Source organism: Durio zibethinus, chromosome 13 (assembly GCF_047325235.1).
Source record: "Durio zibethinus cultivar Kanyao isolate XHJ-2024 chromosome 13, ASM4732523v1, whole genome shotgun sequence".
NCBI classification, from domain to species: domain Eukaryota; kingdom Viridiplantae; phylum Streptophyta; class Magnoliopsida; order Malvales; family Malvaceae; genus Durio; species Durio zibethinus.
In genome coordinates this window covers 23,211,718-23,237,050 of record NC_143174.1, presented here as the reverse complement: position 1 = coordinate 23,237,050, position 25,333 = coordinate 23,211,718, and the positions used below count along the sequence as shown (strand labels likewise).

Genomic DNA, 25,333 nt, shown 5'->3' with positions numbered 1-25,333 from the left:
TTCCATCATGGGGGCAAAAATAAAAATTTCTTTTTAATCTATATTTCTTAGGTTATCCTTTTTGTTCTGTTGGTTTGGAATTTGCAGATTGCAAGTGAATTAAGCACATAGACCTCCCTGTGCTAAAACTTGACCCAAAAAAAAAAATGGTAGAATGCTTTCTTATATGAAAATGGATTTTATTAAAAAAAAATAGATTCAAAAATATATTATGTGATAAAAGATTAATATTATAAATAATTTTTAAGCTATAATAAATATTTAATCTAATATCTGAATTTTAAAAATCTTTAATATTATATTTGAATGATGAATTTATTAATTAATATAACATATAAAAAATTATTTATCCGTCACTTATCATTATTTAAAATTAATTATATTAAAAATAAATATTACATTAATTAATAAATTTATAATTTAAATATTATATTAAAAATTTTTAAAATTAAAATGCTATCTTAAATATTTTATTATAATTTAAAAATTATTTGACATTAACCATGTGAGAAACCTCAAAACCTCCATGGGAAAAGAAGCTAAGCCATTCCCAGAGTGCTAAGATTATTACGAAACTTGATATTGGGCTTCCTACAGATAAAGTTACAAGCTCACTCTAAAACATATAAACAGAGAGCTGATCAATCATCTCCCAACTTAGGCGACTTTTCCATTATTGAGAAAACTGAAAACTTGTTAGAGGTTTACTGCAGATGGCTGGGCCTTTATTGCAAATTTACAAATATATACAAGTCGTCGCCAGCATCTCACATTTCGTGACACGCATCACTGAAGGATTTGCCACCATCAAAGGGCCCTAAAATATGGGTGAAAACTTCAGAAATCACCCAAGAACTTAAAATTCAGAAAGCAAAAGAATGATGCTAACAAGAAGCTATCTTGCGAGGGAATGATAAGTTTTGGTTTCAGGCACAAAGTTAATACATCAGTCTTGGTTTCAGTAGATGCACCAAATCTGCCCTGTTTAAATTCATTGGGGGAAGGGGAAGGAAGTTGAGTTCCACAAGGCAACCGCAAAGAAAGCAAACTCATATGGTATCTTAAGAGGGAAAGAGATTTCATTTGTCAATTATTCATTTTCTAAGGCATCAAAATAATTAAACAAAAGGGTTGATTTGCACCAAACGAAAAAATTATGATTAGATAATAAAAGTATAATCATCTAAAGTCAGCGTAAGATAGCATACCTTCATAATCAAATAATGATATCAAGATTGCCAGACAAACACATACACTGATATCTTCCCCTGATAACAGTTTCATAAGAACATGTTAGAGGATATTTGAGTGCTATTCAATATCCATAGATTGAGGGCTTGGCAGTGATCTGAGGGGCATTCTGCTCGAGCAACATATACTCTGTCCTTATCAACTATATCAGCAACCTTCTGGCTACACAAATCAGGTCCTGAGCTAATAAGATTATAGGCATGATTCCAAAAGATACTAGGAGACAAGCCCCTAGCCCAGCTTTCTTCATCATCCCCAGCTCCTGCTATATAATTCCAGCTAAACTCTGAGGTAGTCTATGTGTAGTTAAGCCACTTGTGGAAGAGGCAGAAACAAGAATTAATGGTATGAAATCCTAAGAATCATAATCAGGCACTTAGTTCATCCAGATGACAGTTTTCTGAGAAATCCGTAGAGGACGCAAGGGCTTTTTTAAGCATGATGCAAGAGCCGCAATATCAGCTCCACTTGCATCCAAGTCTTTGGTCTATCCTTCTAACTGGTCCTAAATTGCTGCCATCTCTGTTTCAGGAACCCAAAGGGGAAGGTGCAAGGAACAATCCCAATCAACAGAATTATGCCCTGCATCTGACTCCTGTAGAGAAACAAATCAGAAGACGGGAACAAGAAAGAGCTCCTATCGGTAATGCAATTACTTTCAAGCAATAAAGCAGTTCTTTGAGCATCACAACTCAATGCAACCCAAACAAAATGCATAAATGCAAGTCAAGAACTCTCTCAGCCCTAACACTTGTCAAGTGCTTGTCATATTATGAATGATACTGACTCAAACAGCATTTTGAGAGGCGAAAGAAAGGAATCGCTCGTAATAATTTTGGACAAAATTTTCATTACGGATGACGTATTAACAATTAAATTACTCGGTAATCATGAAAATTCAAACACTACAATTTACATGAAACCCATTAGCAAAACAATATTGAAAATGATAAAAAGTTAGACAAAATTAAGAAACATTAAACAGAGAGCATTACCGGTACTCAACGGCTCCACCAATGAACCATCATCATTACGCAACTTGTTCAAATATTTAGAAATAGAGCGATTCAAAACACACGTCCAAATAGGTATAGTTTTCCGCGTACTATCAGGAAAACCGCTTCGCTCTCCGTGTCGCATCAACAATAATACACCCTCACTTTTGTCCTACCAATAAAAAACCCAAAAAAATTTTTCAACTTACATTAAAAAAAGAAAAAAAATGAAGATTTTACCAGCGAGAAGGACGATATGGAAGTTGAGACGGGAAGTATTTAAAGACCAATAATTGGTGTGAACGTCAGAGGATTTAAAGTAACAAGTGGACATAAATTTTGGGGAATACCAGAGACCGCAACAGAGGTTGGTAACGAGAGGGAGTTGAGGCCATAGCAGGGAGATTTCGCCGACAAAGATTGAGTCCTCGTAAATTGATCAAAGTGCGTTGAAGAGAGTGTTGTCTTTGCGTTTTATTGTCCTTGTTGCTCTGTATATGCTTAGCTTTGTTTCGTTTTCCATTTTGGGGTTTTGTTTGCTGAGGTTTCATTTTGGTCTCTTTTTGGTTTGGCGTTTTCCGACAGATCACCATTTCGTACCTTGGAGAGATATTGCTGATGATAGTAACTAATAACTGAGAGTGAAAACCCTTTCTTCAGTTCTATCTATCCCCTCTGGAGTTAGTACGCTAGAGTCTTCTTTCTTCTGGGCTTGGCTCTTATATACGTCTGTCTGGATAGGATTTGATACATAAAACGGACAAATGAGGTAAAATCCATGCATTTTTCATCTTTCAAAACATGTTATTCTTATTCAGTTTGTCATGTTTCACGTAATGAAGGTTTTTGTGCATCCAAAGCTTACTCGGTATTATTTCCATCTTTTTATTGTCTGTGACAGGAGTTGACATGATTGATGACTTCTAAATTGGAGATCTTAACAAGTAAATTACAAGCAACTGCCCACGATCGGGTTGTAAAATTTGGGAGCAAAAAGGATACGCTTCTGAGAATATTCTTCTGTTGGCTTTACAAGTCCGACATTGTTATGTGCTGTGCACACTCACAAGTTCCTTTCTCCATCTGCTGATAAAACTTCTCCAAATGCTCTGATAATCTTGTTCCATTCCATAAGTTTATCTGGGAAAGCATTTAGAAAGAGGGTTGCCATGTAAAAGTGTTTATTGTATGAATATGGGTTTCCAATCTGTACGTGCACTTGTGATCTGTCGTTGCAATGGCAAAGAGTTAATTTGCTTGAATTTTGATTAAAAGAAAAAAAAAATGGAGAAATGAAGATTGTACAGAAAGGTCACTCAACAGACAGATTGGGCAAACTGTAAATCACAAATAGTACCGTCTCACATTTGAACATTAACTGTATATAAGGATTTATAAAATTACAGGATGAAATCAACACAAATTACAAAAACGGCCCCGACCATGGTTGATAAATTAAGAATAAATTGATTGAATGGCGACTAAAAAATAGGCAAAAATTCCTAAACCACTAAAATCAATAAGGAATCACCAAATAATCCACCAACCATCAACTACCTGATCTTTGCTTCGGAATCCTTGCTGCCTATCGGATCTTAAAAAACAAGTGGCAAAAAGGACATAAACATTCTCTCTACCAAAGACCAAAGCTTATCTCTAGACATCGAATTTCTTGGGTTGACGCCACTGAGCCAAACTTCTCGCCAAAGAGCTGAGGAATGAGGCTTTAGGAGGAGCTCCTTTCTTCCCATATAAATGCTTCCCTCCCAAGTCCGTAAAATTGGGACACATATCCTTGTTCCTTTCAATCTGCAGAGTAGGCATTTACTGCTAAGCTTTGAAGAAATAAATAAAGCTCATTATGAATGCTTAAGTGCCATGCTCAACTGACATACCTTGCTTATCTTTCCATTCTTCAAGTGACATCAAATACCCGACCAATTGATAGATTGTGAGAAATGAGAACGGAAAGCAGAGATAGGGTATAAAAAGTTATCAACCAGCATTGCAACAAAGACCTGCTCAATCACAAAACAATTTCATTTATATCAGTACACACTCAAAAGTATTTATGATATCCAACTAACTCAGGCCTTTTAAATCCAACCAAAAACATGCAGTTCATTTTTTTAACTGAAAGCTTGATTACACTAATTTACTATAGTCTGAAGGAGATTATTCCAGGTTCTACATGATGCATTGAAACGGACAAAAAGGCCAGAATTTTTCTTCATCACTCTAAACATATATGAATAATTTATGAGTGATATACAGTTTAAGGGACAAAAAAAAAAAGAAAGTTTAGATACTCAAGATAGGCTCTTAAGTTTCATGGGAACAACAGAATGGTAGGAAAAGCTCATTGCCTTCCACCAAATTAAAGAGATAGAGATGCTTACCATGCTCCAGTTGTAAGTACCAAGTGAGAGCTTAGGTGCCTCAGGAGATAACATGTTGCATAGTTGTACTTCAATCCTTGTTAAGTTCCACATAGAAAGTAGCTCCGTAAAGGTACATATAGCTAAGCAACTAGCTAGTAATAATCCTGTACAAATGCAGTTTGCTTAGTTGCAGGAGCTAATTCCAACTTTAATATTATGGCATACTTCTCTAGCTTCCATTTTATTAGATTGAATACTTTAACAGAGGAACTGCAACCTAAAAAAACAACAAAAAAGGAGTTTTACATTATGTGACAAGGGCTACTGCCAGCATTTCCTGTTGTGGAAAGGCAAACAGTTAAGGAACCCTGACAAACAAATATGTCTAAATTACTAAAAATAGTGTCCTCACCACCAGTAGTACAGGTTGTTTCCTCATATGAATAACCCCGGACATAGATTTGTAGTGCTGCTGCAACATGAACCATAGCCATAAAGTATGGAGCAACAAATCCCCATGACAGATAGCAGTGGGAAGAAAACAGTGCTTTGTTCATCAGCCAATTCACCTTGCTTATGTATTATTCCAAAACAAATGTTTGCTTCCTCAAGTAATTCCAGTACCTGGACAAGAAGTCAAAGTCAACATGGATATAAGTATTATAGAAAAGCTTAATGGGTAAAAATCACTAACCTTGAGATGTTAAGATCACTTCTAAGAGGATGAGGAAAAACAGCAACCAGAGGAGATGTAATAAGCCTCTTGTGGGCTCCTAAGAAGAGAATACATGAGCAGTTAAAAGGTTTCAAGTCTATGAGTGTATAAAGCTGTAATTTTAATACCAACAGATATACTGAATTTCTTATTAGTCTACTAAAAGGATTTTTAGAGACTAGATTACCAGCTATAGCAGCTAGAGTCATATCATCCAAGTATCCACCATCTCGAAGTCCCGAGACCACACCATAGCGGTCATGTCTAAAATCATCAGCATGCATCTGAAAAACAATCTAGAAAAATCAGAAATAATAGTTCAATGTTGTGCAGGAAGCACCAAGAAGAATAGGAGGAGCTACTTGCCATCATACACCCTCCCCAAAGAAAAAATGTTTTCCCACCAGTAGCAAATCCCATTGAGCAAGGCTGTAGAAAAGAAATATTTAATGAGTACAAGAAGTAAAGGAGATACAATCAACTTAGAAAGATTAAAATAACACATGCGATATCAACCACTGGAGCACAGTTACGCATAAAAACAAAAGCTTTTCTGCTTAGGAACTACATTAGCAAGGAGGGGTTGGGATCCTTCATTCTACTATTTGGCTTTACCTCTTGGCCAAATTCAAATAATAGTTAGAGATGAGGCCATCCCCCTTGCGCACCAAACTGGCCATCTACAGTGCTCTATTCTTGTCTGAAATTTGGGCCATGGAATAAGTTAACATATGAGAGCTGGTATTTCAATAGGAAGTGCTTGCCTGTTGATCTGTGTATGTGTTTATTCTTTTGGGAGGGGCGCAGGATTGTTCAACTAGCAAAATGCTTCTGTAGTAATCTAAGGTTGCAACTTATCTACAAGTGTATGCTGGTAGATTGACCAGTAGGATATGAATAAAACAGTAAGTCATACAGAAATGAGATATAGAGTGCCTGACTCCCCCATTAATCACAATTTATGTAATAATTGGACCATTGACATAGGGGGTAGTCACTAGTTTCTTTATTTTTTGTTGTACTGTTGTTTGGTTAGCAGGTTTTCCCCTGCGCTCTTGGATAAATACAAAGCTAGTTATCCCAAAAAAAGATGTTTCAGGTATATGCAATATCTTGGAGGAAAGAATAAGTCATAGAAGGCCCCATACCATATGGTATTCATAGATGCAGTAACTCCCTAAACTTCCAGATGGTAAATCAAGAGGGTATCCAGTTTGAATAAATATCTGCACATTGTTGCCAATAACATGAATAACACAAAAGGAATCAATAGTTTATACTCTGCACCATAACCATAACACACACGTAAAGGTTCAGAAAAATCTAATAATTTTGATTGAAGGTATATGGATATGTAGAAACATGCCTCAGGATTCTTTTCCATCTCAGCAGTGAGGGCTCCAATTGATCCTGGGTGGAGCCTAACATCATCATCCAAAAATAGTACATACTTAGTATCTTTATGCATTTTCTCCACCCCAACCTTCACAAAAAATATCAAAATATATATATATTTGATTAAGCATTTTATTGAATGCACTTCTAGCAAAGAGATTTAAACAACATATAGGGACTGACTTTAAATAATTGTGTATTAACAAAAGAGGACATCTTCATCTAAGGCTTTAAATTAATTCTTCACTAAGTACAAGTGAGAGTGAAAAGGCATGTAGTCTAAACAATAATTTTAATAGAAAAGTAAATGATATACAAGGCCAGGTCATTTGAAAAATATGTTTAAAAATTTGGTGAAGTTGTTGCATACCAGCTGGTTATGTATTTTCTGACTACAGGTTGTCGATAAACCCGCCACAATGATTTTAGCATCAACATCATCCTGCAAAGAAAAACATGCAATGCAATCAGGAAGGCAAGAAGTGAAGCCACAGTGAAGAAACTCAAATGAAGCCCTCAAACACTTACATAAAACAAAGGGCAAGCAGTGAGTCTTTTGGGAATGTTTAGTGAAAAGGGAACTAACGATTATACAGTGTCTATCCTATTTGACTTTTTGTCAGATTCTTTTGCCTAATATTATCAGAAAATGCATGATAAAGCAAATATTGTGTACCTCAAAATCTGTTATCAACTGAGATACAGCAAGGTATGCAGGGTCTTCAGTACTTTCCACCACAAAATGGAACTCTAGAGGACCACCAAAGAGAGATGTGATCTGCCTCCATTAATATTAAACAAATATCTCAGCAAAATACTTATTGCAAACGTGAAAATTCTAAAATGGTTCTGGCAGAACAATAAAATAAAAAAAAGGAATATGCTTAACACTTATTAAAGGAAATTTAGTTCAATTTTCCATTTTCTGATGAACAAAACATGGACAAGGGAAAGGTAAATGCATGCTTCTGTAGCATGCACTGAGAAAACACCTCAAGATAAGTGTTAGCTAGAATTCCTACCATAAAATACTCACCTGACTCTTCCAATTGTGTAGATTATGTTCTCCAAAACCTTTTAAAGGCATTACAACTGTAACTCTAGGTAGATTGACTTGATTAGAGTGCTCAAGTTCATTAATATCATGGGAAAGAAAAGCAAAGCTATTGCCACCTTTTATGCCATCCTTCATTCGATTGATCTCTCTGTTGCTGTGAAGGGCAAAAGATGCAGGTTATATAGATGAAATAGGCAAGTTTCTAGGTCGTGGGACAAAATAGAATAGTCATAACAGCCTGCTGTTTAAACCCTCATCGCTATAACCATGTACCTGACATAAGCAGCAAAAGCCCACCCAATAGCAAGAGTCAAGCAGATTACACATCCCTACATCACATATAAAATATTCAGATCAATAGAGGCAACTAATTAAAGATAATCAATGTGAAAATACTGGTTTCATAAAGTCGACAATTGGAGTGATAGGAAAGTGATAAAAGAAGGAAGCCATTAGTCAAAATGAGAAGAATATCACATAGCAGATCGGATAACAAGTATTAGTCAAACATTGTAGTTCCTCCAAAAATGTAATTGGTAATTCTTGTACAAAAGTAAGGATGTTTCAATAGCTCTTCTGTTGGATAAACCATTAGTTGGAAGCTGACTACGTTTTAACTGACATGCCAGCCTTCCCTCTACTGACATAAACAAATAAGTAAACCAAAATGAAAAATGGTATTTAGGAGAAGGAGCTTTCTACTCCATTTTATTTCAATGCTATAACAAACAAAGCTCAACTCAGATACCTACAATTTACACGATTAATACAAAATTAAGGAATTTACATCTACAAACTTTATAATCATCATTACAATTCAAGATATATTGCTGACTATCATAATAACAGCCACCTTTATGACCAAATTTCAAACATTTAATCTCCATTATGTCAAAAGCAGCATTCTTTCTCTCTTCTTTTTAATAAATTTATTAAAAAAAAACTTTTTTTGTTCTAAACTTAGCTTTCTAGATCCAATGGTAACGAAAAACCTGCACCTTCGCTGTAAAAAAGGAAATTATAAATTCTTTAAAGGGTAGATCTTTAAGGTCACATATTAAGTAAAAAAAATTTTAAAAAAAGCTAATTATAAATAAGATACGAAGCTGAGAAACTAACCAAATACCCATTTAATTTCTGAGAAAATATGCAAATTTTAAAACAAGGTTTAAAAGAAATTGAAGCAAAGATTAAAAAGAAAATTGAAAACGAGAAGAAAACAATTAAGCTTACTTCCATACCCTAAATCTATCCAAACAGTGGCTTGTTTAAGGTTAATTATGAACTTTGCAAGGAACGAAACAAAGAAAATGGATCTGAAAGAGAAAAGAACAAACCTGGATCTGAATAAAAACGGCGAGAGGACTGCAGAAAGTTCTGCTGACAGAGAAGAGAAGCCAATCGACAGTGTCCAATGCCGACATTCTATTGTATTTTATTTTCTTTTCCTCCTCCCTCTTTCAATACTCGTCGGTGGAAACGGGTGTCAAACTAACCAAACAAAATCAACCAAACAATTTAAAAAAAAAAAAAAAGAGCCCTAGAATTTATCTATGAAAGTTTTTTCTCTTTCTTTTCCCTCCCTCTTTGCTCTCTGTCCGTCGTTGAATGAAGGGCGTGCGTTGTTGAGAAAGAAAAAAGAGAGAGCAAGAGAGACAGAAGAAGGCAAGAGTAAGAGACCGCGTAATTTTTATAATTTTGGATTTGGATTTGGATTTGACCATACACATCCGCTCTTCCCCTCTTTTTTTAAGGGAAAAAAATATACAAAATAGACGGAGATTGGAAAAAAACCAAAAATGGAATTCCACGGAGAAGAGGGAGAGACCGTTAGTTATTTATATAAATAAATTACAGTGAAAATTAAAAAAGAAAAGCTCAGAGAGATTGGCAGAATGATTGGGCGAGAGAGTTATATTTGTCCCCACGTGTGAGCTGGCACTTGCTCCATTCTGCTTTCTTGGCCTTTTTTTTTTGTTTTTGCAAAATGGGAAAGGGAGAAACTGATACAAGAGAGAGGAAGACTAGCAAGCGAGACGGTTAAAGTATAAATTTGATAATTTAAAATATAATATAAAAATAATATGATTTATAATTATAATTATTATTATATATAAATTTAATAAAATAAAAAAATTATATTTTTTATTTTTATATCGATATAAATTTGATATATAATTTTTATAAAAAATATAATATTAATATTTTATATAATATAAATATATCAATCCTCAAATCTTTATATCAAAATGCATATGACCACGTGGTGCTGCCAGCTTTCTTATTCGAAAGAACCATGTTAGCAAAGCATAACATGGTTTGCCTACTTCCCTCCCATGAGGCCCATTGCTTTCGTATATTTTTAGTGGAAAAAGTTCATCGTGGATTTAGCCGAGTCATGAATTTTTTTCCCAGATGTTTTTGGTTTTGGATTGGATGGTCTGGTCTCATAACCTACCGGTCCATGTTTTGACTCCTGAAAATTGTTTGTTAGCTTTTCAATTCCAACCCAAAATGCCTTTTCCAAATTCGAATTTTTGGTGTAATTTGATTGAAAATTTAAGACTAAACCTGAATGATTTATTCCCATCTTTTGAACAGTGCAATCTAGTAAAGTTAAATTTGATCCCAGCGTTTGATTTTTTTTTACTTAAGTGGCCATTTCTTTTATAAAAGGAAAAAACATTTTTTAATTGATTGGAAGGTTGATTTTATAATTAAGTTTGCTTTAACTACAATTAGCTACAAAGAGTTCTCTAATAAAAGAGTTCAAATCAGTTCACTGTATGCCCAGAAAAGCTTGAGAAACAAGAGGGACCAAGCTGAGGTAGCTATTGAAAACGAGGTTTCTGGAAAGTCATTACAGAAGGGGAACGTCCATACTGACTGGACCATGGGAAAACCATTGGAGCAAAGGGACGTCTTTTGCCTTGTTCAGTCAATCAACCAAGTCTTAACCTTCATTTTTCAATGCTGCAAATTCATCTTTGTAATAATCCCAATTGAGGAGACTAATTAAACGGAATTCCATTTCATAAAAGACATTCACAAGTACAAAAAAGACTGACCCTTTTGGAGATTCAGGAAACCGACCCAATCTTGTCCTGGAATTTATGTACATGACCTCAAAAAGTGTTGAGCGGGCAAAAGCCCATTTCTATCATGTTTTCACGTGCCTTCCAGAATTGGGATCTTGGGATTGATTGATTCAAACTCCACTCATTTACTCTTTTATTGTCTTTTCCCATTGCGAGAAAAAGCTTCAAAAAGGAGAAACTAACCCTTTTGCCCCACCATTGTGGAGTCCAGTGGGTAAAGAAAAGGTTGAAATCAAAACCTTGTGCCACTGATATTATCTGAACTAGAATCAATTCAAAATCATATTTCAAGCAATTCAGCAGTTTGAAAAAGACTACAAAACCACACCCACAGTGACCGTTAAATTGCCAAGGAAATTTCGGAATCTGTCATTGCTTTCCAAGTGTAGTTAACGGATTAGGTAGGTTCCTTCAGGAAAAAGATCTCTGCGGTGTTTTATTCAAATTTTCCATGTGAAACCACATGTAGCAATAAAAGAACGGTTTTCTTCAATTTTCAGGCTGTGAATGAAAAAGCCAATTTGTGGGAAAATGTCATCATCACGGCAGCAGATAACGGAGGTGATGACAATTGAATAATCCTGTAGTACGATAATTGATATCTCAATGGATGAATGAACGATCCGATTTATCCTTTGTTGCATTTCAATTTTTCAATACTTTGTTTGCTCCTTAGCAACTTCGCATATCTAGTAGCAGACCTTCCTGCTTCGAGCAACAGGCTTCGGCCCAGTGGCAAGGTTGAAATTGAAACCCAACCTCCACGACCAGGGCCTAATTTTAAACTGTGTCTCTTGCCAAAAATAGTGGTTATTGCCATTCCAACAAAAAAAACAAAAACAAAAACTCCTGCTTCAGCTATTCGAATGGAAATGGATGGATGTTACGCTTTGATAAGAGTAATTTCCATTTGTCTAACTTAGGATGCATTCAATCTTTCCAGAAAATTTCCAAAGTGATGGCCAAAGGGGTTTCTCTAGGGATTTGATAGAGTGAAGATGTAGCAAATAAAAGGTACCCATGGAGGCTGCTGCAATCTCCTTTTTTGGAGCCGCACAACAATAATACTATGTTACTTGGGACTCTTAATGAGTGTCAGATTTGAGTATGTTCCCAAAGCAATTTTCCATTTTTATATATTTGGAGGATCGAATCTCTGTACCATTGTACCTACGATGTTAGATATGTGTTGAATCCGAGTACATTAGGGAAAACGAAGAGTATGAACAACATGGATACAAATACCATGAACTCTTTAGAACAAAGAGCAATTATAAACCTATAACTAATGCAAAACCTACAAAAAAGTGTTACAAAAAAGTGTTACAAAAGTATATTAAGCAGGATTGCAAGTTTCTTAGACATCAATGCCTGTAAAGCTAACGATGGTGATATATGTCCCGCCGTTTTTGTGAAGAAGAAAGAAAAGAGGTAGCAACAAGTTGCTAGCTTCATTGCAACACATTAGTATTTGAGGAATTGCAACTTGAACAAAGCAAAGAAAATCTGATCCAGCAAATGTTTTTAGAGAAAGCCCAAGCCTCGCATCTTAAAACTGATACTCTAGAGTCAAGCATCTCACATTCATACAAGGGTTCTAATTTTCACGCATATTTTGGTTTTCCACCAATTAGAACAAATTGTTGAACCAAGCAAATTTGTGAAACTTCTTGCATACAAAAAGATTATACCAACTCTTATATGACTAACTAATATTATTACTGTACTGTATATTGAAAACTAAAGAATGACCATCAAAATGATTGAACAGTCTAACTAATCAACTATTGAAATTTGATTCCAAATCCATAAATTTTGATCTAAATGAATCTTTCTGCATAAAACCAATATAAAGTCTCTTATCTCATATCTTTCTTCTGAAAAGAATAAAAGTCAGAATTGTCAGCCTACATTTTCTAGAGAAAGCCCGACATATGGTGATAAAATTTCAGAAATAAGTATTGAAAGATGACAAGACACCAAGCTCAATGCATCAGCCATGGAATATCATTGATGCATATCAGTTGGCTTCCCATCTGTAGAAGAATTAATACCATGGCTCTTTCCAATTAAGTGGTGAAGAAACACACCTGCTGCAACACTGACATTCAAGCTCTCCACAGCCAAAAAGGACCGGAACTCCTCGCCTGAGTTCCCAGAATCTACTTCTGCAGGTTCAGCATCATCGAGCTCTCTGGCTGCTATGTCCACAGGAATGTTTCCAGGAATCCTAACTAACTGAGTGCATGATCTCTCTACTAAAGGCCTCAAGCCAGTGCCTTCACTGCCTAAGACAAGGATGGTTGGTACACCTGGCAAAAGTTCATTCAAGGGAACAGCTTTAGAAGAAACAGAACCCCCAAGAACCCGCCAACCATTTTCAGCTGATGAAACTAAAAACTGCATCATATTCTTGCAATATCTAAGCTCCATTAGTTCAAGTGAGCCAGCACTTGCCTTGCTCACAACACCACTTAATGGGGCTGAATTTTTTGCACATAGCACAACCCCTGAGGCTCCAAAGAAGTAAGCTGACCTAATTATTGCCCCCAAATTCTGAGGATCAGTAACCTCATCTAAAGCTACCCAAAGAGAACCTTTCTCTTCGTCATTTGAGACAGGATCCAATTCCTTTATTTTCACCATCTCTAATGAAGAAGCATCTAGCACCAAACCCTGATGGGGGCGGTTATCAACAACCATATTGAGATCATGCTTTGAAACTTCTTTTACACTTAACCCAAGTATTTCAGCCATCCTAAACACTTTTTCAAACCCTTTCTTATCTTTCTTTTTCCTATTATTACTACTCAAATCTAATCCTTCTTGGACATACAAAGCATAGAACTCTCTTCTTCCAGCTGACAATGCAGCCAAAACAGGACCCACCCCATAAACCCCTTCACCAACCATCTTAGGTAAAGTTGATTCAGTAGCCTCTTTCCATGTTTTTCTACCCCAACTTTCCTGTTTATTCCATCTTCGAAACTCTGGTTTCTCAGACCCAAGTTCTACATCCACCATTCCTCTAAATCTACTCTTAATCTTATCCCATCTTGGATCATGGACAACCTCATCCTCTTCTCTTACTCCTTTTTCTTCATTGCTTTCATCCCTTCTGCCATGGTTACCATTATGATGATCCCTCATCATGCCTACCTTCCTTTGTCTACTCTCTTTAATATCCAGTGACTGAGCACCTTTTTTTCCCAAAAAGGATTCACCAGATTCCTCCCACGAGGACTGTCCAGTTTTTCCTACTGTCACCTCCGACCTTTTTGGTATTTCCTCCCAGGAGGAACGATTATTCTCTTTCTTCAATCTATCCAACGATTCCTCCCAAGAAGAACGACCATTAGTCTTCTCAATTTCCACTTTATGTGACCCTTTCTTTTCATTCACTTTCTCTGAGGATAACCAAGGTAAAGATTTTTCTGCTCTAGTTAAATCCCTTTCTTCACCAACTCTTTTCGAATGCAAACTCCATGAGCTTCTAGCTCTTAGCAAAAAACAACACTGTATAGCACTTCTCATCCTAAACCCACTTAAAATACTTCTGGGTTTTTCCACACTGCTAATTGTTAAGGACTTATGGTGAAAGTGGAGAGCTTTATGGGTGGTACAAATTAAGGAAGGGTTTAGTGAGGGTTTTGGACAAGACCCAATTGGTAAAGATTGGGTTTTTGAGGTATGAAACTGTTGGATACATTTGGTTTGTGAAGAAAATCTAATAACAATAGGAAAAACTTGGCTCTTTGTCAGGTTAGAGTTCATTGTGCGCAGTCTTACATAGAATTACAAGAACTACCACTCACTTTATAAATAAAGAGATGAGTTTGGAAATTGAAACAGCAGTTCAGTGATAGAATACTCTACCTGGATTAAGAGCAGAGGCCTTGGACGAGTAAATCAATAACCTTATCTAATCCCCGTCAATGGCTAGACAAGCTTTCTTTAACGGTTTTCCAGCTCTGGTTCTCTTTTATCTGAAGGCAAATGATCATTTTAGGTTTCATAGGCTGCGGAAGCATAAAACGACGCCGCCAATGCAAAACGCCCTGCTTTTTTCTGTTTCTGAAGTGACTGAAATATCCTTCTTAAATGCCGAACGATAGTGTCGTTTTTGCCAATACAGAGTATCTTTTTCCTTTCAACCAAGAAATATCCACTCTTTGACGTCAGTAAATTACCATATCCCACACAATCGAAAATCACTAATAAAAAGATAATTCACATAAAAGTAAAATGAGATCACTGCCGTTCATACTCCGCTCACTCTCTCGCTACCATCCCCACTCTCAAACTCCCTCTCCTCCTCACCTTATCGTCTTCCTCCGCTCCATGGCCACATCCGCCGCTGCTGACCGCATCAGCCCATCCAACACCCGGGTGGGCTGGATTGGAACTGGCGTAATGGGCAGATCTATGTGTGCTCATTTAATCAACGCCGGCTACAGTCTCACGGTCTTCAACCGAACCCTCTCCAAGGCCCAACCCCTCGTCGACATGGGCGCTCGCCTAGCCCAGACCCCCCACGATCTCGCTGCCCAGTCCGACGTTGTTTTCTCCATCGTTGGCTATCCTTCGGACGTCCGCCAAGTCCTCCTCGATCCCACTGATGGAGCCCTCTCTGGCCTCCGTCCCAGCGGCATACTCGTTGACATGACAACATCGGAACCTTCCCTCGCCGTCGAAATTTCCGCCGCCGCCTCCTCCAAGAACTGCTCCTCAATCGACGCCCCCGTCTCCGGAGGCGACCGCGGCGCCAAGAACGGGACTCTCGCGATATTCGCCGGTGGAGATGAAGCCATCGTCCACCGCTTAAATCCCCTCTTTACCCTCTTAGGCAAAGTTAATTACATGGGTCCCAGCGGGAAAGGTCAATTCGCGAAATTAGCAAATCAAATCACGATAGCATCAGGGATGGTGGGATTAGTAGAAGGAATCATTTACGCCCATAAAGCAGGGCTCAATGTCGCATCGTTCTTAGATGCGATATCGACGGGGGCAGCTGGCTCAAAGTCGTTGGATTTGTACGGGAGCAGGGTTTTGAAGAGGGATTTCGAACCGGGTTTTTTCGTGAACCATTTTGTTAAGGATTTAGGGATTTGTTTAAAGGAGTGTCAGAACATGGGACTTGCTTTGCCCGGTTTGGCTTTGGCTCAGCAGCTTTATTTGTCCCTTAAGGCTCATGGGGAAGGAAATTTGGGAACCCAAGCTCTGATTCTGGCTTTGGAGAGACTCAATAACGTGACCCTAAATTCTTAAACCTGGTAAACTGTTATGTTAAATTTCTAGTAATAGTCCATTGCCGATCCGTATTCAATATTATGGCAACTGAAAATTGTGTGGTGTTATCGTTTGTTGCAGTCTATAAAAAATTCAGTTTGGTCGACTTGATTTTGATAGCTTATTGTTTTTATGTGCTGCCATTTACAGTCTCTCGAGATTAGCTAATTTGCAACCTTATATTTTTGCTGCTACACTTGCTTTTCACATCTCAGCTGTGGTGCAAGCAATTCACCATTAAGTTGTTTTAGCTTGAGTCATTTGATGATACCTGTTATTATAAAATTGGAAGTAAATGGCCTGGATGCCATACTGCTGAAGCCTTTGTTGAAAAATTGTCAAACCGCAGTATCGCTTTTGCATTTAGGCTTTAAACGCTGGTGTAGTTCAGATTTTAGAGAGTCGTCTTCTTTATTCATACCTGATTTGATGGAGTAGTGTGTATATATGGAAGTTGCATTTGTTTCTTTTTCTTCGATATGATTTGATTCAGGCCAAGATAATAGAGTTAATGCTAGCGAAACCTGAAAGGTCACAAGTTAACATTCCCCCTTTCCCACTATGAGAAAGAGAACAAGGCTTCATATGCCTAGCCTGTAACCTTCCCGCTTTAAGACTATTTATCCCCCATTCTGCGAAGTTGCAACTCTACTCAGGGATTTAAATAGCGGTCGCGGTCACGTTTTCGGTTGCGTAGCATTTGTCGCATTTTCGGATATAACGGAGATAATTGCGGTCACTGCGGTCATCACGGTCGTGAAATTTTTTTTTTTTTGCACAATTTATTATAAAATGTAATAATTATAATTATAAAAACTCTTATTCAATGATTTTAAAAATAGTTTATGACACTTTATGTTTTTTATTTTCTAAAAAAATTATTCACAATTTTATTTAGATTATAAAAAGCATTCATATTTGATTTATCCATAAAATTTTTTTTGGCTAAGTTCATATTCAATATTAATTCTAGACAAATCAAATATTAATAAAACATAATATGTTAAATACCAAGCATTTAATTTAATAAAATTACAAACTTAAAAATATAATAATTTTAAATTCCATCAACTACAATTATTGATACATATTTCAAATTTATCACATGGTAGAATGACGAGGAGGATCAAATTCTCTATCTTCACTTTGAGAGCCAAGTTGACTTCATCTCCATCCCTGAGATCTTTGTTCTTGATACATTTGAGGTGGAGGATATATTTGAGGATGATACATTTGTGGTGGAGGGTACATTTGTGGTAACTGATACATTTGAAATGGAGGATATATTTGAGGAGGTGGATGATACATTTGAGGTGGATAATAACCATATGGAGGTGGATAACCATGAGGAGGTTGAAAATTATGTTGTTCTGGTGGATAGTAATGTCTTTGAGTACTAGCAGATGATTCACTATACTCAAAGTTACTAGAATTTGGTCTCTCACCTGAAGATGAAGAACCTCTAGAAATTTCATAGTGGTGCTTCTTTGCTTTTCCTTTTGATCGAGCTGTACGTGCACTTTGACCCTCACTAGATTCAGCAAATGGATTTCTTCCGTATTCTGCCATATTAATAAAAAGTTCACCAGTAGCAGCAAGCCCAAATTCTCCTCCAAGTGGGCTGTAAGGTCGATTCGCATCCATATTATCATCAAAATTCGCACCATCACCATCACCATCTCCATCACCATCATCATCTGGACTTAAACCACCACCATCATCACTCTAACTTGGTGTTGGACTTGAACTTGAATGAGATACATTCCTTTCTTGAGATTGACGTGATCGTTCAACATTCATTTCATTATCAGAATTATCTGCAGGTAACCAATCAGAGTTTTGACCACCTAATAGAGGATTTTCTTTCTCTTGCAGCCATTCTGTTAGTGGATCATCATCTTCAAAAATATGGTCAAGGCTAATAGGATTAAAACTATTATTTATTTCATCAATGCTCATTCTTTTTTGATGTCTCATCCTCAACCTCATGTTATAATAGGTATATACAAGTTTCTGGAGTCTTGCAAACTTCAATCTGTTTCTTGCTTTGGTGTGAATATAGCTAAATGTGCTCCAATTACGTTCACAATTTGATGCAGATGTTGTTTGACTAAGCACTTTGATTGCTAGTTTTTGTAATTCAGGAACACAAGTGTCATATATCATCCACCACTCAGCTGTATAAAATTATTTAAATTAAATTTCAATGGGCTATACAATTAAATAATATAAATAAATTATAATTATTTAACTTACTATTTACCTGGATTCATTTGCTTCCAAGCTCTTTGTGCTTGTGGACTACCAAATGTTTCATGTTTGTCTCGAAATAATAACAACTACATCATTGAAAATACAATAATAAATGAATAAATAAAAAATAATTTAATTTTTAATACATAAAACAAATGTTAAAGTTATAAAATAGTATTAAATACTAACATGATTAATCATTCTGATTTGAGTATCTATCGAAGGTTCTAATCTTTCAATAACTGCTTTTATACCTTTTAATGTTTCCTTAAACACATTTGCAGAATGTTCCACTCCAAATTGAAATTGTGGATTTAGATAGTAACCTAAACATAATTTATAACAATATTATATAAAAGGAATAAAAAATAAATATATAAGCAATTTAAGTATAAAAAATAAACATATTTTTTAAATACCATCTATATTCTTGGTTTACTTACCAGCTGAATGCAAGTCAGAGTGCATGAAACTCCATCTATTGTCAATAATCTTTTCATATTCAGCAGAATAACGACAAGTTTGTTGAATTGCTTGTTTAGCTCTATCCACAGCCTCGTAAATAAAGCCCATTGTTGGTTTTTCATCACCATCCACAAGGCGCAATACTTTTACCAAAGGCTCATAAACTTTTATTATATCACCTGCTTTTTTCCAAAAATCTTTTCCCAAAATGATTTTTTTGACTTCATAAGCAGGTCCTGATTTTTGTTGTCCCCATTTTGAATCTTTAAATTCCTATATATTCATCAATAAATTTTTAGAGTAATATATTTTAAATTAATATTTTAAAACAATAATATTATAAAAAGATGCTAGATTTAAATAATTGTACTAATTACTAAGTACTAACCTTTGAATTGAACATCTCTCTCAAACTTTGCTTTTGCCTTATTATTTCTTCTAATTGTATGAAATGAGTGGCAAATCGGGTAAGAGCAGGACGAAGTATTTGCTTCCCTTGTGTATATTTCTTCATCAAATTAACAGTCCAAATGTGATTGTATAAAAAACAAGTCACTTTCTTTGCATCATCCAAAACCTTTGCCACATTTTTTTCCTCCCAATATCTTCAAGGCACAAGTCCAAACAATGAGCTGAACATGCTGTCCAATACAAATATTTTCTCTTCTCCATTAGTCTTTTTCCTGCGGCCTTAAGTGCTGCCTCATTATCAGTGACTATTTGAACAATGTATTTTTCTCCAATTTCTTCCACAACTTCATCTAATAATCTATAGTAAAAGTTTGTATTTCTACTACGAACACTTGAGACATCTATAGATTTTCAAAAAATAGTCCATTTACTACAATAAACAAGAAAATTAATGATATGCATTTGATTCAAACTATTGGTCCAACCATCACACATCAAAGTGACACCCAATTCATTCCAATAAGCTTTTAATCCATTAACCCATTCATGAACTTGTTGATACTCAGACTCTAAATACACATCTGAGACCTCATAAGGTGTTGGAAGTCTTACATGTTGGCCAATTTCTGCTGCCACAGAAATCAAATTATGCAACCATGGGGAATTTGCTAATTGAAAAGGAAGTCGATCATATATCAAAAATTTTGATACTGATTCATCCATTTTTCTTCTTAATGTCTTTAGAAATGAATCACTTACTTTTGGTTGTCTTGAACTTTTACTTCTAACCAATTCAGGAACAGCTCCCCTTAATGAAAATTCAGACTCATTTAGAGTTCTTGTTCTTTCTTCAAAATATTCAGCAACTGAACCATGAGAGCTTCGTCCTTCTTCATATATGTTACTCCAACCATTAGTTCTTTGTCTGAATTCTTGTCTTCTGTGCCACTCATGTTGTGATTGGATACTATCTCGCACGGCTTGTCTAGTAGCAATGTCTTCATCAATAAATCCTTCATAATCATCTTCCCCTCTTAACTGTGATAAAAATTCATTTTTTTTTCTTTTGTTGTCAGCCTTTTTTGATTTACTTTCTTGAAGGAGTTTCATCATGCTTTCTCTTACTATACCTATTAATAATATAGTTTAAAAAAAAAAAAAATTAGTTGCACATGCTTATGTAATTTTATAATTTTTATTAAGAAATTAACAATAATATTTTCAAAGAAATTAAAAAAACATAACATACCAGTAACGTTGGGGCATGGTGTAACATTGCCAGTTTTATGAGCAATGTGTTCTTTGAAACGTGTTATTCCTCCTTTTACAACTTTACCACAAAGTTTACATGAAACATTTCCTCTTGTATTTGGCACAGGTGTTCCAAAATGCCAACCTATATCATCACTTGGCGCGCCATCTACTCCTTTACTCGGGAACTCTTCACGTGGTGGCATACTTACTATTTTGTGTAAAAACAAAATAAACTTATATTTAGAAATATTAATATTACTTATTACATCATTAAAAATTGATTTTAGGCTAAATTTTTTAATTTTTAGTTTTTAATCTTAAGAATATTATTAAATAACTTAATCTTTTAGATGCATTAATTGATATTAATTTTTTTATCACAAATAACTTCAAATAATTATATAATAAATATAATCTTCAATAATTACACAAAAATAATAAGAATTAATCTAATATTAAAAGAATTGACAACGATATAAATATCAAAACAACAAAAAAAATTATTAAATTTCATATACAAAATTATAAATTAATATCTAACACAATCAAAATATAATATTTAATTTTAATTAATTTTTGTCTAACTTATATAAAAAATTTATCAATAATTTTCATCTACAATCTCTATGTATATCATATTAAATTATTAATCTTTTATTTTTTTTAATTATAAATCTTCAATCCCTCTAATTAGATTTTATCTAAAAAAAATTTCAAAAATTAAAAGTTTTCAAACTTATATTTTAATAAAATTTTCAAACCTATATTTTTTATTTTTTAGTTTTTAATCTTAATAAGAATAATAGATCATAAAATGCTAAATTTGTTAAGTAACTTAATTTTTTTGATACAATAATTGATATAAAATTTTTTTTATCACAAACAACTTTTAATAATTATATAATAAACACAATCTTCAATAATTACACAAAAATAACAAGAATTAATATAATATCAAAAGAATTGACAATAATATAAATATCAAAACAACAAAAAAAATTAAAATTCATATGCAAAATTATAAATTAATATATAACACAATCAAAACATAATATTTAATTTTAATTATTTTTCATCTAACTTATACAAAAAAATTTATCAAAATTTTCATTTAAAATATCTATATATTATATTAATTATAAATTTTTAAAACCACTAATTAAATTTTATCTAAAAAATTTTCAAAAATTAATTACAAAATTAAATAAAAAAATTCAATCCCACCTTCCATACACCCTACCACACTCAATCCCTCCTCACCCCATCAATCCCTCTCCACCTTCCCTCCCAACATCCCACCACACCCAATCCCTCCCCACCTTACCCCCCAACGCCCCACCACACCCAATCCTCCCACCCCCCCCTCCAATCTCTCCACGTGCCTAAATATATTAATCTGTTTGACTCTTTCTAACAACCCGAGCCGAGACCATTCTAGAAACATTTCATTTTACTGTTCATCATCTTCTTCGTCTTTACTTTCTCTGGCTTTCCAGAAAAAAAAAATTTTTTTTTCGTCTCTCATTTTTTCTCACATCCCTTTATCACTATCACTTGCTAACTTATCTAGTATCTACAGATCTCGTTCATCTTTCAAACTCTCACAAGACACAACAAATCAATCATTTTACAAAAATTTTACAAAAAAAAAGAAGGTAATTTAACTTTCTTTTCTTACCTTGTTTGATCTTGATTCTTGAATGTTGATCGAAAACTTGAGGTTGATTTGAATTTGAATGCCGAAAATGCCGTTTGAATGGTTGAAACTTGAAACTCTGTTTTCTAGCTCGTTTTACAATTTTTTTTGATGATAAAGATCTGAGATTGTGAGCTTTATTTTTTGATTTGGCTTTTATTTTTACTTTTGCAGGTTTGTTGTTTTATTTTGCAGGCATAAAATTTTGTTTTTTTGTTAAAACTATTAGATCCGTGAGTAGAAAAACGGAATAGCGACAATAACGGTCCGTTATTGCCGCTATTGCCCGTTACGCCGTTATTTTGCGGCCGTTATTCTCCGTTTTTGATGGGAATGAATTTTTCAACCGTTTTCTATACATTAACGGTGGCGGAAGGCAGCGCTATCGTAATTTTACGGCCGCTATTCCGCTATCAACCCGTTTTTTGAATCCCTGTCTACTATTTAGTGGCTGTATCCATCCATTATCTCCTGCTAGGCGGAATGTGAGTGATGAATGATCTATATGCTATAGTCTTTATTTGTTCTCCACTTGAAATGATAAGTTGAATAGCAAGGACCATCATTTTTTAGTGGAACTGGCATTTTTTGTGCCTTGGTAGGCATTGTTTAGTTTCTAAGCAGCAAACAAGAGGAAGGGATTGGGGGGGGGGGGGGGGGTTATAATTTATAGAGATGCTCTGTAATAACGAGGCATGCCTCATGTTGCAGGGCAACGTCATCTGATCATGTCATGTTATATGACAGATGACTTGCTTTATCATAGATTTCTTATAGTAATACAATCTTCAGCAATGGACATCGAGCGCATTCAGTTTTCAGTTTTAATGCGTTCCTTCTTTTGTGACAATCATATACACATTATGCAAAAGGAACCATGTAACAATATGCCTGCTATCGTGATCTCTCTCACACACACGCACCATCTCTCTGAAGTTTAAACTGGCAGGAATGCAAGTAGCCCTGAAGTTGCAATATATACATGATCAAGTTTGTTTTCATTTCACTTGCCTAACCCACAAAATTGTGAAGGCATCCTAAATTTTTTCCCATGATAAGGCAATCTGGCACGGATGCCAATTAATCGGTTCCGATCAAAGTACTGGTATCTAATTGAATGAAGTGGAACGACTAAGTCTGTAGTAGGATCATCCTCCTGAAAGAAATATCGGTCATTTAAGCGTTCATTGATTAAACAAAATAGTGCCCAAGAAAGTGCTCGAAAAATTAATTAGGAGCGAAGGGTTAAATTAAACTTAGTAGCAAGGTCAGTCCATGAGTTTTTTTCTGCACTAATATTAAATAAAATCTTATTCCCTAATAAAGCTATTTATAATCTTATTTACATAAACGAGATACTTAATGCCACATCGTCATTATTGTTCTTTTCCCATCTTCTTAAACAAACAAAGTCCCAAAGATAATGTCCCACTTCGATTGATTTCCATCTTTAGTAAAATATTATTCGTGCAAGCAATCCAAACCAAGCTCCATCCTGAATAATCTGGTGGAACGATATAAAGCCAAGTAACAGGAAACTGGAGTTTATTCACCTATACTCATCTTTAAGCTTTGCCGGCAAGACACAAGTGCTTAAAGACTCAGATGATTTCTGATTTCAATCATTCAGAAGGATTTCAAGTAGAACTTCCCATTTTGTTCGTAGTAGAAGAATTTTGTTCATTTGAACCGAAGTTGGTTTGTATTTCAATTTTCTTTACAGCTTATATTTTTTATCCGGAGACCGAGTGGAGGGAAGAGAGTAAAGGCCACTCATATTGAAAACAAAGAATGGAATTCAATTAGTAAATGTGTATGTTGAAATGGAGTTAACTAGATTGCGGTTCAAATTTGATCTAGGGTTGGACAAAATTTACGAGTAGATTAATTGCATTACTAACATTAGCTTTTCTGTAACATTTGTGCGAGAGCAAAGAATCCTGGAAAGACTAAGCACCATTTTATGCTATGCAAAAATAGGTCTTCCCCTCGGCACTTTTAGTGCAACCCAAGTGATGGCACCTCCTCTCTCCACCACGGGCGCAGGCCGTACGACTCTGAACACCTTTGTTACACCTTGGTTTTTGCAACTTTGTTCTCCCCATGATCAATACAAAGACCAGATGCCCCTCTTGCTCCTGTTAAGCAGCCAGTCAACTTGCATTCCTTGAGATTGGTAGCTCGGTTGCCTCATATCTGAAAACGTCATAGTGATGGTTTGCTCAGAGAGAGATTGTCTACTAAGAAATCTATCTGAGAGGGCTCACAACTTTTATAAAATTGATAATGAAATTTAGCCCCAAACTGAAAACGTTCTTGTGTCTGCACAAAAGCTTTGCCATTGTCCATTCTTGGAGCCAAGAGGAGAGGAGTGAGGGAATATAGCTATAGTAGAACCCTCATCCACAGCAGGTATTGAAAGTCGACAGTCTTATGCAAAAACTTGGTTTGAAAGAGGCATACTACTAACAGCAGTTCTTGTTTGACAGAGAACATTCCAACAAACTCATACTTTTTTTTTATGACCAAGAGACTCATACTTAGTCTCTCCAAAAAAAGCCAAGTTTTATATAATTATGAAATCATATAATAGATTTAGGATATGAGAGGTGACACAATTAGTCTGGGTTACATGAATAAAACTTTCATGAAGATGAAAATTAAGCAATCACATCTTCTTTGAGAGTTTTTTTAAGATAAGTTTTCTTTATTAGGAGTGCGAGACACCGCCGTTGGGATGGAAAACAAGTCTAATGTGGCATAAAATATTCTATTTAAATAAATAAGATTAAAATTACTTTTATTAGGGACTAAAATTTTTATTTTATCCTCGTCCAAGAAAAAAGTCGTCGTTCCATTCTGGATTGTGGCCATGAAAGTGTTTCATTGATTATTAAGATATCAATGAATTGGTCTGAGTGCGTGTTTCACAAAGGTGCGTGAAACTCTTTGGCCATACTTTCTTCGGTCTAATAAAGAACTTTTGCAAGTGCTTTCACTTTCGTCAAAGTCTTTTGTCATGTCATCATTTTTTTTTTCATCTCTGCACTGTTCGTCGTTTTTCATCACTCCA

General features: G+C 35.2%; 3 protein-coding genes and 2 pseudogenes across 11 annotated transcripts; 1 reads left to right on the top strand and 4 right to left on the bottom strand.

The window, feature by feature from the left end:
• Nucleotides 1-515: 515 nt before the first annotated feature.
• Nucleotides 516-1,825, bottom strand: LOC111304196 (uncharacterized protein C3F10.06c-like; annotated as a pseudogene). Its single transcript, XR_016326839.1, has 2 exons — nucleotides 1,209-1,825; nucleotides 516-817 (listed from the first exon to the last, which is right to left on the bottom strand). The product of XR_016326839.1 is annotated as an uncharacterized protein C3F10.06c-like (transcript).
• LOC149515444 (uncharacterized) lies at nucleotides 1,210-2,974 on the bottom strand. Its single transcript, XM_089742132.1, has 3 exons — nucleotides 2,597-2,974; nucleotides 2,247-2,418; nucleotides 1,210-1,846 (listed from the first exon to the last, which is right to left on the bottom strand). The coding sequence occupies exons 1-3, from the start codon at nucleotides 2,837-2,839 to the stop codon at nucleotides 1,827-1,829; spliced, it is 435 nt and encodes a 144-aa protein (XP_089598258.1). The 5' UTR covers nucleotides 2,840-2,974; the 3' UTR covers nucleotides 1,210-1,826.
• A 600-nt stretch (nucleotides 2,975-3,574) lies between these two features.
• LOC149515443 (uncharacterized) lies at nucleotides 3,575-9,605 on the bottom strand. Of its 7 annotated transcripts, none has more exons than XR_016326682.1 (14): nucleotides 9,132-9,605; nucleotides 8,068-8,123; nucleotides 7,774-7,948; nucleotides 7,414-7,515; nucleotides 7,108-7,179; nucleotides 6,709-6,825; nucleotides 6,491-6,568; nucleotides 5,709-5,771; nucleotides 5,530-5,626; nucleotides 5,322-5,400; nucleotides 5,040-5,251; nucleotides 4,646-4,904; nucleotides 4,142-4,264; nucleotides 3,575-4,055 (listed from the first exon to the last, which is right to left on the bottom strand). XR_016326682.1 is itself a non-coding variant. In XM_089742131.1 (12 exons), the coding sequence occupies exons 1-11, from the start codon at nucleotides 9,216-9,218 to the stop codon at nucleotides 5,209-5,211; spliced, it is 969 nt and encodes a 322-aa protein (XP_089598257.1). In that variant the 5' UTR covers nucleotides 9,219-9,605; the 3' UTR covers nucleotides 4,654-4,791; nucleotides 5,197-5,208. The 7 variants fall into 7 exon arrangements, 1 of the variants encoding a protein (XP_089598257.1); XR_016326683.1 differs by having other exon boundaries at nucleotides 4,646-4,791; XR_016326685.1 differs by lacking the exon at nucleotides 6,709-6,825.
• Nucleotides 9,606-12,705: 3,100 nt separating this feature from the next.
• On the bottom strand, nucleotides 12,706-14,666 carry LOC111303166 (uncharacterized). The gene has a single exon (XM_022899238.2). The coding sequence runs from the start codon at nucleotides 14,664-14,666 to the stop codon at nucleotides 12,900-12,902; it is 1,767 nt and encodes a 588-aa protein (XP_022754973.2). The 3' UTR covers nucleotides 12,706-12,899.
• Nucleotides 14,667-15,137: 471 nt separating this feature from the next.
• LOC111303167 (putative 3-hydroxyisobutyrate dehydrogenase-like 1, mitochondrial pseudogene) lies at nucleotides 15,138-16,300 on the top strand (annotated as a pseudogene). Its single transcript, XR_016326680.1, has one exon. The product of XR_016326680.1 is annotated as a putative 3-hydroxyisobutyrate dehydrogenase-like 1, mitochondrial pseudogene (transcript).
• The last annotated feature ends 9,033 nt before the right edge of the window (nucleotides 16,301-25,333 follow it).